This window comes from Jaculus jaculus, chromosome 16, assembly GCF_020740685.1.
Source record: "Jaculus jaculus isolate mJacJac1 chromosome 16, mJacJac1.mat.Y.cur, whole genome shotgun sequence".
NCBI lineage: Eukaryota > Metazoa > Chordata > Mammalia > Rodentia > Dipodidae > Jaculus > Jaculus jaculus.
The window spans coordinates 17,297,635-17,314,421 of NC_059117.1; the positions used below are offsets into that span (position 1 = coordinate 17,297,635).

The following is a 16,787-nucleotide window of genomic DNA, read 5'->3' on the forward strand; positions in this document are numbered from 1 at the left end:
CGCCACGCCCCGAGGCTTCAGTACCTCGCAGACCTGGGGAATGTAGTTGTCCTTGAAGTAGTTCTTCAGCTTCGGGAGCGCGTCGCGTAGGGAAGCCATGCTCAGACATAGGACAGAGGAAGTGGGCTAAGCCCGCAGCACTGCGCCCGGGCTGGGAAGGGCCGCGGGGCGTTGCCTGGCAACCAGGGGGCAAGACACAGAGCTTAGTGACGTCAGAAGAGGCGAGGGGCGGGGCAGGTAGGGGGCGGGGCACAGCGGAGAGAGGCGGGGCTGGAGGTGGGTGAGACGGGACATAGAGGGGCGGGGCAGAGCATGGCGAGCAGAGGGGAGGGGCGGGGCTGGAGGCCAGGGGGCGGGGCAGAACATGGAGAGCAGAGGGGAGGGGCGGGGCTGGAGGCCAGGGGGCGGGGCAGAGCATGGCGAGCGGGGGGGCGGGGCTTGAGGCCAGGGGGCGGGGCAGAGCATGGCGAGCAGAGGGGAGGGGCGGGGCTGGAGGCCAGGGGGCGGGGCAGAGCATGGCGAGCGGGGGGAGGGCGGGGCTTGAGGTTAGGGGGCGGGGCAGAACATGGCGAGCAGAGGGGAGGGGAGGGGAGGGGCTGGAGGCCAGGGGGCGGGGCAGAACATGGCGGGCAGATAGGGCGTGGCTGGAGGAGGGGGCGGGGCCGGGGCGGGCCTCGTGTCCCGCTGTGTCGGCTGGCGGAGGCCGGACCCCTGCCGGCGTCACCGTCTACGTAGCCGCTCGCGAGTCGAGCTTCCAGCCTGCCCGGTGGAAGCCGCGGGCAGTGGGCGGGTTTAGGACTGGTAGCCAGCAGGGCGGTTTCCGGGAGGCGGAGCTCAGAGCCCATTTCCTTTCTCCGGGCGGCATGGGGGGCGCGCGGGACGTGGGCTGGGTGGCGGCGGGCCTGGTGCTGGGCGCCGGCGCCTGCTACTGCATCTACCGGCTGACGCGCGACCGGCGGCGAGGCTGCCGTGGGCGGCGGCTGCGCCCCTCGCGCTCCGCAGGTGAGGAGGTGGGCTGGCCCGGCAGGTGCCCGCGGGCGCGCGCGGCTCCCGGTCCTTGCTGCAAAACGGGGGGGGGGGGGTGCCGAGCGGAGGAGGGAGGAGGGGCTCAGATGATGGGAGAGGTCGGATCGCCCCTTGGATTAAGCTGTGTGGCTGTGGGGTCCTGAGCTGCCGCTCAGGGTGTCCCACTTCTTTGTTAAGATGTCGCCCAAATGTTCCTGACGTGCACGTAGCGAGCGTCACCGCGGAGGCTGCGCTTCCTCAAAAGGCCTGTTCACTGCTTCTCACGTTAAAGCTCGCTCGGGGCCATTGTGTTACCAAAGGGATACCTTTGATTGTGGGAGGCATTCTGCACGTAGTCGGAGTCCTGCTGCCGGCATTTGGCCGGACCTCGGGTGGGGAGGTTCCCGACCTTCCCCGTAGCATCTCGACTTGAGTGTGTGCCCGAAATTGAAAACGCTAGCCTGCCAGAGACACGCCCTCCCGGTGGACCTTAGGTCCAGCTGTAGATTTTGTCCCAAGTGTTGATTGGCACATCCAGAATTCTAACGGCTGAACATTCTGAAAGGAGATTTCAGATCATAGGATTTGTTAGGAAAGTAATTAAAAATAAATACTGCCTTTCACAGAGGTAAACTAAGTAACTTTATTATTAAGTATGCATTAAACTATTTTGACTACGACATCAGGGGCATTATGCTAATGGCACTACAAAAACTACAAAGATACAGTTCAAGACAGAGACTTGCTACATATAATTCGTCCCACATTCACTGGAAATCGAGCAGTTGTGTTAGCTAATTGCCTTTATCCAAAGGAAAATAAAGGAAAATCTTTTAAATGGGACTAGGAACCTTTTACGACAGAACCTAGACTGACCCAGTGATGTTTCAAAGAGGGTTCCCGAGCCCTGAAGGAAACATTTTCCGTTTATAAAACTGGCTCTTACACTTAGCAAACGAGCAGACAGTGGATTTGTAATTTCAAGTTTGCTGGAGGAAATGCTCCAAAAAAAGGGAGGCGTACAACCTCTTTCCCTTTCGTAACAAGGAAACGGCTTTTAAAGGTATTTGCCCTTACTTACAAAGCCTAATTTGTTGCCTTTCTCTGTGTCAGATGTTTCTGTGTAATTAATTGGGAAGGACCTGGACACAAATATTTTCTCATGTAACCTCCATTTGATGAAAGTTTACAGTCTGAACTTTGTTTTACTGTTTCTTTGTTTTGTTTCTTGACGGCAGGTCTCTCATAGCACTGGCCCAGAACTCACTATGTAGCTGCAGGTGACCTTGAACTGATCCTCTTGCCTCCACCTTCCCTATACTGGGATTACAGGCGTGTACCACCATGCCTGATTTTATGTAGTGCTGGAGATCAAACCCAGGGCTTCTTTTGTTCCAGACAAGCACTCTACCAACTGAGCTACATCTCCAAACCCCGGAGAGAGAGAGAGACAGACATACACACACATATATGTATGTATATAGGATCTCCCTATATAGCCCAAACTGACCTGGAATGGACTCTCCTGCCTCTGCTTCCTGAGTGCTGGGATTAGACGTGTACCAGCATACCTGGCCTGACAGTCTAACTTTGAAACTACCAGTTCCCACAGTTATCATTAACTTACATCAGACAGTGTTAAAAATAAGTTACTGGGGCTGGAGAGATGGCTCAATGGTTAAAGGTGCTGGCCTGAGTTCTGCTCCCTGGCACTCATGAAGCCAGGTGCAAAGTGACCCATGTATCTGTATTCCCACCACACCTATGGCAATGGGGAGAAGGGGCTGACCCATGTGCAGAGACAAAACAAGACAGGGCTGGGTAGATGGCTCAGTGGATAACTCACTTGCTGCATAAGCATGGGGACAGGAACTCAGATCCCCACACCATGTAAAATGTCAGGTGGGCCAGGCATGGTGCACGCCTTTAATCCCAGCACTTGGGAGGCAGAGGTAGGAGGATCACCGTGAGTTAGAGGCCACCCTGAGATCCAGGTCAGCCTGAACTACAGCGAAACTCTACCTCAAAAAACCAAAAAAAAAAAAAAAAAAGTCAGGTGGGTCCAGTAATCCCAGCTCTGAGGAGACAGACTGGATTCCCAGAGCAAGCTGGCTAGCTGGACTAACCAAGTTAGCAAATGGCAAACTGGATTCAAGTGGGAGATCCTATCTAAGTAAAGAGTGAGAGCCAGGTGTGACCATTGCCTAATACTTTGATGTCTGTGAGCCTCTTTCCCATGTATAAAATGTGAATAATAATATCTTTCCTACAGATGCTTAAAGACTAAATGAGATTAGAAACATGTAAATGGCCTAAAAATGTGCCAGGAATCAAAAATTGTTTTCAAAAACTAAGAAAATCCACTCATTGATACTGATTATAGTTGAACACAAAATGACTTTCTTTTTATTCAGAAGATCTAACTGATGGTTCACATGATGAGGTCCTAAATGCAGAACAACTGGAGAAACTTCTCTACCTGCTTGAGTCAACTGAGGACCCTGTCATTATTGAAAAAGCCTTGGTCACTCTGGGTAACAATGCAGCCTTTTCAGCTAACCAAGTGAGTCCTCATTCAACAAACCACCTCCTAGTCTTTGACCTTGGATACATGACTTAACCTCTCAGAGCCTGTATGTATGTTCCTCATGTATGGATGCCTACAATACAGTGTTATAGTAAAGCACAGCCACATAGCACTGAGATTATAAATATGTTCCTACTCTCTGAAGCTGGTCATGGGCATCACATTCAGAAATGTGTCTATGCAACAATAGGCTTTTTATATAAAGACAAACAGTGCTTCAATAAAATAGTAAAACAGTAACAATGAAAATTAAATGAATAACCTCTTCCCCCCCCCAAAAAAAAGCATCTAACATTTAAGTATACAATTTATGTCAAATCTTCATTGATCTTGCAAGTGTGGTCCTGATGCAAGTGGTTCCTGGGCCACACCCTGATAGCCACCAAATCATTGTAAGTGGTTCCTGCAAGTGGAAACTTAACACTAAGACTAAAGGTCTTAATTTAGATGTTCCCTTCTCTCCCCTTCTAACCCCTTACACATGGAGAACAAATGAAGACCTTTTTTTTGTAATTTTTTCAGCCATGGCCTTTGTTAAGTTGCCATTAATGCAAATTTATTTTGAGCATAAAAATACTTTATCTCATACTAGTGGCCAAAGTATGCTGTAATGCTTTAAAGATTTTTTTTAGGGAGATGTTCAGAATGCTTGTGCATTTTTCTAAGAATCCAACTTTATTTTAAGCCAAAGAGAAAAATATTGAGATCAGCTAACTTGAATATCTAAGAATAGCATGGATTTCAAGCATAGCTGAATCCAGTTCAAGGTTGCAGAGTTATCCAAGCTTTCTTTTTCTCCTTCTCCTTCTCCCTCCCCGCATCTTTTGACTGTGCTTGTGCCTGCTTCTTAGGGACCAGTCTTTGGCCACAAAGAAGTGTACTTTAAAAGATACAAAGGAAAAAAAAAAAAAAGTACTGTGTCCAAAAGGAGTGCATTCCAGGATCAAATACCAAGCCCGGTGGGTCAATCTCAGCAAGCGATCATGGCCCTGGCTCACACACATTCTGCATCCACAGAACAGGAGTAGATGTAAACAGTGTTGGCCAGCTGTCCTAGTAGGGAGTACATTTGTTTGGGGGAGGATTTAGACTCAGCAGTAGAAAGTGCTGGGTTCCATCCCAAGTAAAAATAATAAAATAATAAAATAATAAAAAACAAGAACATCTCTGTCACACCCTCTAAGACTCAGAGTTCATTGCAGAAAAGGTGGTGGAAAGAACATAAAAGAGCGGAAGGAAAGGTAGGATTCCTTTACATGCTATTTTGCAGACACAAAATGGCTTCACAGTGCCTGACACTACCTTCGGGAGACCTTCATAATGGAGGTGGGGGTGTGACATCAAGATAGAAGAGAGACCAATTGGAAAGAAGGGATTCAATGGAGGGTGGGTTGGGGAGGAGGAAATGGGGATGGTGGGAGGGAGTTATCATGGTTTATTGTCTATACTTATGGAAGTTGTCAAGAAAAAAGTTAAAAAAACAGGGAAACCAGGAACTATGTGGAACACACCAGACGCCAGATCTGCCCATAGTGGAGCATATTTTGATGCCCTAGTTTTCTTTTTGATTTTTCAAGGTAGAGTCTCACTCTAGTCCAGGCTGACCTGAAATTCACTCTGTATTCTCAGTGTGGCCTTGAACTCACAGTGATCTTCCTATCTCTGCCTCCCGAGTGCTGTGGTTAAAGGCGGGCACCAACATGCCCGGCTGATGCCCTAGTTTTCTGTTGCTCTGGAAAAGTCCAATGGGTCAGTGGCCCCTGGTGAACACATGCTTCCTTGAACAGTGAGGATCAGTGCATCCAATATCAGTTACAGTGCCTCAGTCTGCATCTGCCAACATGCTGCATAGATCATGGCCATCCCCTAAGTTTACATTGCTTAATGCATGCCTGGTTTTAGAAAGTAGAAGATGGCAGCCATTTTCTGTGACATTATTGGCCATTCTGTAAATGCAGAAAATTTTCAACTTATTTTTCTTATAAGAATTAAGACAACAGCTACTTCTTTTCATGTTGAAATAAAAAATGCATGGTAACATCGTGTTGCAATTGTGTGAATTCTCAGATTATTTTTTCCTTGAAAATTTGGGCACTACTTTTGAAACTATGGACCTCTAATTAATTAATTAATTAATTACTTTTGAAACTATGGGCCTCTAATTAATTAATTAATTAACTAATTAATTAATTAATTAATTAATTCTGTAAGATGATAATGAGTTCTCTTCATTCCCACTACTGAAGAAAGGATTTTTTTTGTGTATAGTTGACAAATACTGTAGTCAGTTGTCTTTCTGGAGAATACCAATGCGTATGAGCATATTAGTGCTTTACAATAAGGAAACATGTCTACTCTTCTTAGAACCCAAAGTTTCCCAAACTTATCTGACAGTGGGACTCCTTCCCCCTTTTTGAATTGGACACCTAATAATATCTTGAGGTTTTAGTGTTCCAATGACACTATTTTAGTACTGTATTCCAAGTCTATTTGTCTGTAGTAAAGAAGTCATACAACACATTTCATAGGAAAATGATTTTTAAATTGCTTTATAGTATATATGCAAATTTTTTATATAACTTTGAATAATGATATTTTCAATTGATTTCCTTTATATGCTGAATTGTAGATAGTAAGATCACTAAAAGTAACAATTGTGTACTATACATATATTCCAAAAAACTAGAAGAATTTGAAATGTTTTTGCCATGAAATAGGAAAAATGTTTGCATAGATACATATGAAATGATTACATAACATAACATTTCTATCAAAACATTACAAAGTTCTCCATTAATGTATACAAATTTTATATTTTATATATCAGCTTAAAAATAGATTCATTTTAAAAATTATATTGATTTTTAATAGGAAAATTTGTATGTGAGAAGAATATTGTGTGTGTGTGTGTAAAGAGTATTTCTTAAAAGTGATGAACTTGTAGTTGTGTTTCTAGATGGGCAGGATTCAGTAAAGGACATGCATGTTGAAGTTACAGTCCTTTTCTCTACCTTCCCCCATCCACAGGCCATTATTCGTGAATTGGGAGGTATTCCCATTGTCGGAAACAAAATCAACAGTCCAAATGACAGTATTAAAGAGAAAGCTTTAAATGCACTCAATAACCTTAGTGTGAATGTTGAAAACCAAATCAAGATAAAGGTAAGTTGTCTGCAATTAAAAATGTATAAGGTTTTCTGTATACAAAACAGTAATCATAAGGTAAGCAATGAAACTAATAAATTATACTTTATAACTTAATAGTCAAGAATTACCTTTAAAAGAGTGAAGACTGGGCTGGAGGGATGGCTTAGCGGTTAAGGTTGTCTGCCTGCAAAGCCAAAGGACCCAGGTTCTATTCCCCAGGACCCATGTTAGCCAGATGCACAAGGGGGCGCACGCGTCTGGAGTTTGTTTGCAGTGGCTGGAGGCCCTGGTGTACCCATTCTCTCTCTCTCTCTCTCTTTCTGTTAAATAAATAAATAAAAAATAAAATATTTAAAAAAAAAAAAAAAGAGTGAAGACTGCTGGGCATGGTGATGCATGCTTTCCATCCAGCACATGGGAGGCAGAGGTAGTAAATTCCAGGACAGCCTGGGCTAGAGCGAGAGCCTACCTCTGGGGGAAAAAAGAAATAAAAGAAAACTGGAGACAAATGTAGAGGAGGAAGAGACCTGGGCTAGACCTGGTGCAATGGACTTTTGTAGTTGGAGTTCACTTCAGTTAAAAGCAGTGCTAAAAGAACCAAACCCGAATCAAAGAGCACCAGCAGGAAGCCTCGATAAAGTAAGAGATTAAACGAATCCCGTTCAGCATTGACAAGCTCTTGACTGGGGGGTAGAGTACAGATGTGAGCAGGCTGCTGTAAGCAAGGTAAGGAAGGCTAGGGCGAGGCAAGGTGGAACCTTGATGCGGGGCTTTAAGAAAAGAGGTAAAACGAGCCGGGGGTGGTGGCGCACGCCTTTAATCCCAGCACTCGGGAGGCAGAGGTAGGAGGATTGCCATGAGTTTGAGGCCACCCTGAGATGATAGAGTTAATTCCAGGTCAGCCTGGACCAGAGTGAGACCTTACCTCGAAAAAACAAAAAAAAAGAAAAGAAAAGAAAAGAAAAGAGGTAAAACGTTGTTGAATACGCCTATCCAGAAGTTCCTGTAACTAGCAGAATCTGACCTGCTTCTTCAGAAAATGTCTAAGGTTTCTACCAGCAGAGTTGACAAAGGAGACAATTTCAAGACAATGGAAGAAGGTGAGGTGGGGTCAGCTGCAGGAGGAAGGAAGCTGGCCCAGTTAAAACGTTGTTAGAACTGAAACTGAAAAGATTCAGCTATAATAAGGGTATAAATGGTCAACACAAGTTGATAAATGCTTTAAATGACATTTTACAAAAAATATATGACTTATAAAGAGACAGAGAATGGGCACGCCAGGGCCTTCTGTCACTGCAAACGAACTCTAGACACATGTTCCACCTTGTGCATCTGGCTTACATGAGTCCTGGGGAATCGAACCTGGGTCCTTAGGCTTCACAGGCAAGCACCTTAACTGCTAAGCCATCTACTTAGTCCATCTGCTTGCATTTGATAGAATTAATGCCAAAGAGAAATTCCATTTCATCTTGCCCTCCCATTCTTCTAACAGTATACTGTTCTCTAGACCACACTGCTAACCTGCCATAAGACACAGCGGCCTCACACATCTTCCCTGATCCCAGTGTACCCAGGCCTATGAGAGAGGAGCCATGGTAGTGAGAACTTGATCTCTCCACTTGGGCGTTGCTCCCCAACCTCCTGGTTGAAGACTTTCAAGTTGAGGGCTATGAGATGGCCATCATACTTCTAACCTCATAGAGTTATCTCAAGAGGATTAAGTGATTTAATTTAACATTCTCAGCATTATGCCAGGCATTAAACAAAGGAAGTGTTTTTATTTTTTTTACTTATTTTATTTTATTTTGGTTTTTTGAGGTAGGGTTTCCCTTTAGCCCAGGCTGACCTGGAATTCACTCTGTAGTCTCAGGGTGGACTTGAACTCATGGCGATCCTCCTACCTCTGCCTCCCGGGTGCTGGGATTAAACACGTGCGCCACCATGCCCGGCAAAGGAAGTGTTTTTAGTCACCATGGGCTGGAGAGATGACTTAGCAATTAAGGGTGCTTGCTTAAAAATCCTGCTGATGTGACTTAGATCCACTGTGGTCCTCCTCACCACCCACATAAAGCCAGATGCAAAGTGGCACATGCATCTGGGATCCCAGCATGCCTACAGCAGTGGGGGCCAGGGCCAGAAGAATCTGGATCTCAAAGGCCCATTAGACTGGTTGTTTGCAGTGGCAAGAGACACTGTGCCAAAGGCACAAGAAGAGCACAGGTACCTTGAGGTCATCCTTGGACCTCCACATGTGTACGCCCATGTATACAGACCTACAGGCTTACATACACACACATACACTTTTTTTTTTGAGTTGCCAGTTTGAGTACCAAACAGTAATAACATCTTCCTGAGGTCAGTTCCATCCTGAGCAGTCACCGTACTCCATTATGCAGAAAAGTGGCTATGAAAACGAAGTTTCTGGAAATCCAAGATGCTCACCTTTTCCCTGGCTGATTTCAGATATACGTTAATCAAGTCTGTGAGGACGTCATCTCTGATACCCCGAACTCGGCTGTGCAGCTGGCTGGACTGAGGCTGTTGACAAACATGACTGTTACCAATGACCACCAGCACATGCTGAGCAACTACATTACAGACCTGTTCCACCTGCTACTTAGTGGAAATGGAAGCACCAAGGTACTCAGTGACAGAGTTTGTGTGTGTGTTCAGTGTGTGTTATGTACAGGCGTGTGCAAGCCACAGTGCATGTATGGAGGTCAGAGGATGTTGCAGTTACCTTCTCATTGTTGGAACAAAACACTGGACCAAAAACAGCTGATGGGAGGAAAAGGTTTATTTCAGCTCACGGCTTTGAGGGGATGCAGCACCATGACGGGAAAGGCCTAGCAAGAAGGCAGCAGGGCATCGCCTCCTGTCACCGCTCTGGGTGGAAGCAGTCTGTGCTGGGCTTGCAGTGGGGCTAATCAATGTCAGGGTCTTGCCCCCAGCACCCCTCCTCCAAGCAAGGTTCCACCCGCTGGGGATGGAGTATGAGGCTTAATCACAAGTATGTGAGATTCAGACTACTAGAGGCCAGCCTCTGGGTGTCCTTTCACCTTGTTTGAGACAGGGCCTTCCTAGGTTTCTTTTGTTTTTGTTTTTCGAGGTAGGGTCTGCACTCTAGCTTAGGCTGACTTGGAATCCACTATGTAGTCTCAGGGTGGCCTCGAACTCACGACAATCCTCCTACCTCTGCCTCCCGAGTGCTGGGATTAAAGTCATGCGCCACCATGCCCAGCTTGGGTCTTTCTAGTTTTTGCTGCTACAAACACCAGGCTAGCTGGCCCACAAGCTTCAGGATCCTCCTGACTCCACCCCCCATTGCCATAGGCACATTACAGATTACATAGGCATGTGCCACCTGCATCCATCTTCATGTGGAGTCTGGGTATCCAAACTCAGATTATCAACTTGCATAGCAAGCAATTTTAACTACTGAGCCATCTCCCCAGCCCTGGAACAGTTACTGAAGGTTGAAGAGCTATCACATCAAACTTGTTAAGACTGAAGTTAAACTTCCAGGTCGCCTACAGTTCAGATTTATAATAGTGGTGGTTGTTTTTTTTCCTGTTTTTTTTTTTTTTTTTTTAATTTCACATATATGCGTTTGTGTGTGTTTGTGCAAGCATGGTGTTTGTGCAGAGGTCAGATAGGTCCTTGCCCTCCACCTGCACTGAGGCTGGGTGTCATTATTCACCATTCTATTACATTCATGAAGTTCTGAAAAAGCCCTCTTGTCTTCGCCTCCTTTCCTGCTGTGGGCACCCTGAGCTGACAGAAGCCCATCATAGTTGCACAGCAAGCACTTTATCCACCAAGCCATCTCCCCATCCCTGGTTGCATTTTTTTTTTTTTTCATTTACTAATTAATTTGTATGTGTGTGCACACACGCACATACAACAGGGTCTCACACTGCTACAAACACACACCAGGATGCTTGTGCCACGCTTGGCATCTGGCTTTACATGGGTGCTGGAGAACTGAAACCCAGTCCAGCAGGTTTTCCAAGCAAATGCCTTTAACAGCTGGCCATCACCCCAGCTCCCCTAGCTGAAGTTTTTGCTGACTTCAGATTTTCCAAAAAAAAATTTTTTGTTTATGTGTGTATGTGATATAATGTGTGTGGGGGGGGTGAGCATGGGTATGTGCCCTTGCAGTACCCCACTTGCCTAAGGCAGAGGCCCCTCAGTTCGGTGGTGGGAGCAGAACGTTGGGTGCCTCGCTCCATTATTTTCCCACCATTCTTACTTGAGCCCAGGGTCTCTTCCAGAGCTTAACTCTTTTTCACAAGCTCAAGCTGTTCTTAGATCCCTAGTCCCCCACTGAACTGGGGTTAAAGACATGAAGCTATCCCCAGCTATTTATGTGGGTCCTGAGGATCAAACTCGAGGGGTCTCTCCAGCCTTCTCAGGTTCTCATGTTTGCACAAGAAGAACTGCTGAGCCATCTCTCCCACCCACAAAAAAATGTTTTTTAAAACCATTTTTAAGTAGCATACAAAATGATGGGTCTTATGATCACGCATTCTTCTTCCCCTTCTCCTCTTGCATGGAATCCAGCCCCTGCTTATACCCTTTGCCCAGATTCCCCTTTTCACTTTTATGTCGCATATATTATTAACCTTTTAACAAACTATAGTTTTGAGTCAGCCATTATTTGTTAGAAACCTTCTAAGACCACATCTGTGTAGAAGTGAAGGGGATGAGATAAGGCATCATTTTGTCTTAATTATACAGTTGTAGGAGGCACCAAATATGGAGCTGAATTCAACAAGGTGCCAGGGGACACTTTCTGAACGTTTTTTGACTAAATAACACCCCCCTTATCAGTGTATATGATTGCCTTTTTTTTTCAAGCCATAAAGAACACAAATTAGAATGTATACTCATTCACTGTGATAAATTGGGTTTATTAATACTCAGGGTTTTACCATATTTAGCTGTGTTTTCTGGGACAGTTGAAAGAAAACTACATGGGAGGCTGGAGAACTGGCTCAGCGGTTAAAAGCGCTTGCTCGCTAGCGGCGGTGCGCTGGAGCGATTTGCAGACGCATCACTGCTTCACAGCGCCCAGTGGAAAGCACTAACAAGCAAACCACTCGCTGCGTCTGCAGTAACAGAGCCAACAGCTTAAGATCAGTGTCCTGGAGTCACCACCAGATGGCACGTGGAACAAGAAAGGGAAAAACAGGACTCAGGGTTTCAAACCAAACTACAGCCCGTATTTTGTTTAATCCTTATCTGTCCTCTAACCTTATATTTTTTCCTGCATACTTAACTCCCTTCGTCAGAGCACAGAAACCTTGCATCTTAGTTCCAGACAATAACTAGCTGTTGTTTTTCCTGCCCCTTGGTTGTACACACTCCCTTGTGCAGTATTAGGTGTGTACACAAGGACCAGGAAGACACATGAACACTTTGCAGTGCTCACTCAGTCTGCCAGGGAAGTACGCGTGAATGTCCTTTTCCTGTATTTAAAGCTGTTCCAGGGCTGGAGGTGTGCTCGGTTCGGTAGAGTGCTAACCGACCCCATATGGCCCTGGCTTTGATCCCAGCACTACAGAAGCGGGGGTGGGGGGAAGGATTCTAAAGTTGCTATCCATTGCTTTTATAGTATTTAAAAAAAAAACAAAAAAACTTTTATAAGACAGGCATGGTGGTGCACACCTTTAATCCCAGCACTTGGGAAACGGAGGTAGGAGGATCACAGAGTTTGAGGCCACCCTGAGACTACATAGTGAATTCCAGGTCAGCCTGGGCTAGAGCAAGACCCTACCTTGAAAAACCAAAATAAAACAAAACAACAACAAAAAAAAGTCCTATAAAATATTCATATCTGAGTATGTAAGTTCCTTCCTAGGTCTAATGAAAAGAACTGGATTGGCTCTTTTTCTTGTACCCCTGTGCCTTATTGACATGTTTGCAAAACACAAAAGGGAGAGCTTCAGCCAGGCATGGTGGAGCCCGCCTTTAATCGCAGCAGAGGGAGGCAGATCGCCAAGAGCTCTGCAAGGCCACTCTGAGACTACATAGTGAACTACAGGTCAGCCTGGCCTAGAGGGAGATCCTACCTCGAAAAACCAATTTTAAAAAAAGGAGAGATAACCTCCAAGATTCATATTAAAAGGACCCTATTATTTATTTAGCCTTGTGAACCAAACCTTTTCAAACTTTTCACTTTCATCAAACATGAACTAAGCTTTGGGAGATTTTCATTTTTTATTTGAAGAGCAGTTTCCACTTAGTCTCTGACCTGTGGAAACTGCTGCTGCAATGGTGTGGGGTATCAGACGCATTAGCGTGTGGGATGGGGCTTCATGGAGTAGAGAAAATGGGAGCTGAGCCTTGAAGCTCAGGCAGGACTTTGCAGGGAGACATTGTGGAAGGCCAGCACGCTAGGGATAGAAGTCTTGTTTGCTGGTCTGAAATAAACCAATATTCTTTTCAGGTTCAAGTGTTGAAGCTGCTATTGAATTTGTCTGAAAATCCAGCCATGACAGAAGGACTACTCAATGCCCAAGTAAATAGATTATGTATTTGTTTTATAAATGTAGACAGATCTTTAAAGACCTATCCCAAAATGTTCACAGGAATTATCTCTGAATAATAACATTCAGGTTATTAAGGTGTTATCTCATTAATCTTTGCATATATGAATTTAAGTTTCCTGTAACAAGCCCATTTTCATTTTAAACATCTCTGAAGCATTTCCTGTGTCTGCCCAGTCGGGGTACACTTATGTCACCATGTCTTTTCGACTTGGCTTGTTTTTGTATCCAGGGCAACAGCAGGACTGAGTCCCCAGTGTGTGCTCCATGCTGGGCTGAGTGCCCAGACCAGTGAGTACATGGTGATTTTTGTCCTGGAACTTGTGTTCTAGAGAGAAACAAAAAGATCACGTAACAAAGGACCGAGGTAATTAAAATCTGTTGTGAATGTGCTGAAGGAAGTGTAAGTAGAAAGGAAGGTCTGCAGTGAAATGGAGCTCACCTGAGAGGAAGGGCCACCTGCCCATCCCTCCCCCAGCCCTGGGCCCTGCACTGGAGAGCAGTGCTGTCTGCTGAAGGACCGGGTTAAAAACCGTGGAATGGAGCCTCAGGAGGTGGATGGTTTTCCAAACGAGTATACTCTGGGATTCCAAGGAAATCTTACTTCTTAGCTAGAACAGAAAACCTTATTTCCATTAGTGTATAACAGAGGACGGATAAAATTTTATACCTTTAAGTTACGTAAGTTAAGGGTACATTTATGTGACTGAATTTGAAAAATAGAAACTAGTTAATGCAGTTTTAAAATAAGAAAATGACACACTGTTTTCTCTTTCAGGTGGATCCATCATTCCTGTCCCTTTATGATGGCCAAATGGCTAAGGAGATTCTTCTTCGAGTACTTACTCTCTTTCAGAATATAAAGAACTGCCTCCAAATGGAAGGTCATGGAGCTAACCAGCCTTCTTTTGCTAAAGGGTCATTATTTTTCCTGTTATATGGAGAAGAATGTGCCCAGAAAATGAGAGCTTTGGTCTACCATCACGATGAGGATGTGAAAGAAAAAGTGGTAACAATAATACCAAAATTCTGATTTGTTGATCCTATTTTTCCAGAGAGTAATGCAGCCTATTAGTTATCACACAGTTATTTTTCATCTTCTTTTAAAAGGATTGTTTTAGCCACTGAATTTGAACAATAACTACCGTATTTCATCTTTAACACAGTTCAGGTTAGGCATTCCTGATCCAACATGATGGTCAGTGTTTGGGATTTTAGAGCATTTCAGATTCGGGGTTTTGGGACTAGGTGTGTGTATGCTAAGCCAGTAAAGTCTGTGAAGATACTCCGTTCTGAAAAGCGCACGAGATCTTATACTCGTCATACTCTCCAGGCTAGTTTTGGACCGTCTTGTTGGTACCAGATGAATATGATTGTACTAAACTATTATGTCACGGTTTATGAACTGCCGTAGTGATTTCCTCCACAAGAGACGGTGTGGCATGCATATGTAATAATCACCCTTCTGACTCCTGGAAGGGATGTACAGTTACTCTTGGGAGACCGCTGGGGACCTGGTGGATTGGATGCCAGGAACCACCTGTTCTTTAGGGCACTGATCTCTGTCAGGCCACCTGCCAGCCACCCATACTGCCTTCAAGTCTGTTTCGATCATCAAAAACTCTTCTGTCATTTCTAATCAGTTTTTTTAAAAAGTAAGCTTTTCAGGAAGAATGTTCTTCGAACTCACTTCTATAAGTGTGTCATTGTGTAAAGATGTGACATATAGAATACTGGGAATCAACCAAAATGGCCATCCATAGAGATCTAGTTACAATTATGTAACCACTCTTTGAAAAGACTGAAGTGAATCTGACTGTACTGATGTAGAAATATACCCATGAAATGGTGGTTTTTAAAAACACATTCTAATAGTATGTGGTATAATCCCATGTCTTTTGTGAGCACTATTTACATTTCTATCTAGACGGAACACTTCTAGAAAGACGTTCATGCTCCTGGGTGTGGGGCTGGGCTGTGGGATATGGCTTTTCTGTGTATGTCCATTTCTATTGTTTGAATTTTTTTACTATGACCATAAATTGAATAATTTTTTTTTAATAAAAAGAAAAACTTTAAAGGTTGTATTTTCTCCCCCTTGTTGACAGGACTTTTTCATTCACATTTTACTTAACTAAAATTATATAAAAATTTTTTAGTCATTGCCTTTTTTAAGTAATTTTTTTTATCCTGTAAGATATAATAGTTGGTGTATTTGAATTCGGCCATGTTCTACATTATTCAAGTTCTCACCCACCATCATGTTTAGCATTAAGGAAATCAATGTGCAAACAAGCTTTAGTGTTTATGTATTTAGACAAAGCTTTAAGAGTCCTTGAAAAGTCACTTGTAAATACATGGTTTCAAGACTGTTTGCATAGAAGTCACAAATCCTCAAATTGAAAAATGTGTGTTCTTGGGGTGAGCCTTGTGTAGAAAACAACTCTGAAGAGCAGTTTCACAGTAGAGAAAAGGTGAGCAGTGGAAATCCCCAGTGGGTTGGACTAGTACTATAGTATTATGGCAACGAATAATTTTTATGTTAGCAACCAAAATTCACAGCATTTCCCCAAAGGCACATTTTGGCGGGGGGGGGGCACTTTTTTTATAACAACTTTTTAAAACCTGCCTCCCGGCTTCTTGAAAGGAAGTACCCACTACCTGCAGGCATTAAAAACCAGGCCTTGAAGGTGGGGCGTGCTGGCACACGCCTTTAATCCCAGCACTCAGGAGGCAGAGGTAGGAGGATCACAGTGAGTTCAAGGCCAACAGGCTTGAGTGAGACCCTACCTTGAAAACCAAACCAAACAACAAAAACAGGTCTTCAGTGTGGTCTGTCAGCACTAGAACTCACTGTGATCCCTTAGGTAGGTCATGACACACGGTCACTTTTAGTAGGTATTCTCTCTCCTGCTTGACAAGCCCACCTTCACCGACAGCAGCGTCCCTTGGCAAAGAGGCTCAGTGGTCAAAGAGGAAAGTGGAATTGACCCGAAAGGTTGATTAGACCGTATTACATTGTGTATATTTGACTGAACTGAGGGAGAGAGGAGATTTTAAAAAAAAACAAAAACCTAACGCTACACAAACACCCTTCAAAACAGATCAGTACTCATTAAGAGTGGATAGGGAGTGTGTACTTTGCTGTACTTCCTAATGAATGGAGCATCAACGTAGAAGAGTGTGAGGAAACCTGGGGAAACAAGGCAGGCTCAGTTAGACGGGGCTAGACCATTGTTTGGGTACCCTCAGGTAAGTAGTGCATGTGGAGACAGGAACAATAAGGCCAGTCTTGAGGAGAGACCCTCAGTACCCACTGGCTTCCTTCATGGAGGTAACATGGAATTCAGTCTGATGGGCAGCAGCGACAAGAAAGAGCTGCAGGAGTGCCAGCCAGCATGAGAGCAGGTGAGTGCAGGCTAGCCCCCCGCGATCCTCACTGCTTGCAGTGGAAGGTTAGGCTTGTTTGGGTTCGGTTTTTTTTTTCCCCCCAAAGC

The 16,787-nt window shown here is 44.6% G+C and overlaps 2 protein-coding genes across 3 annotated transcripts in view; one reads left to right on the top strand and one right to left on the bottom strand.

Moving 5' to 3' along the window:
- Positions 1-160, bottom strand: part of Fbxl13 (F-box and leucine rich repeat protein 13) — a 205,543-nt gene extending 205,383 nt beyond the window's left edge. For both annotated transcript variants that reach the window (XM_045135824.1, XM_012947562.2), the window contains exon 1: positions 25-160. In XM_045135824.1, coding sequence (XP_044991759.1) covers positions 25-99 — 75 coding nt within the window. In that variant the 5' untranslated portion in view covers positions 100-160. The remainder of the gene's footprint in view (positions 1-24) is intronic.
- Positions 161-848: 688 nt separating this feature from the next.
- Positions 849-15,370, top strand: Armc10 (armadillo repeat containing 10). Its single transcript, XM_004652891.2, has 6 exons — positions 849-1,002; positions 3,420-3,568; positions 6,620-6,754; positions 9,203-9,379; positions 13,191-13,262; positions 14,069-15,370. The coding sequence occupies exons 1-6, from the start codon at positions 864-866 to the stop codon at positions 14,321-14,323; spliced, it is 927 nt and encodes a 308-aa protein (XP_004652948.1). The 5' UTR covers positions 849-863; the 3' UTR covers positions 14,324-15,370.
- The last annotated feature ends 1,417 nt before the right edge of the window (positions 15,371-16,787 follow it).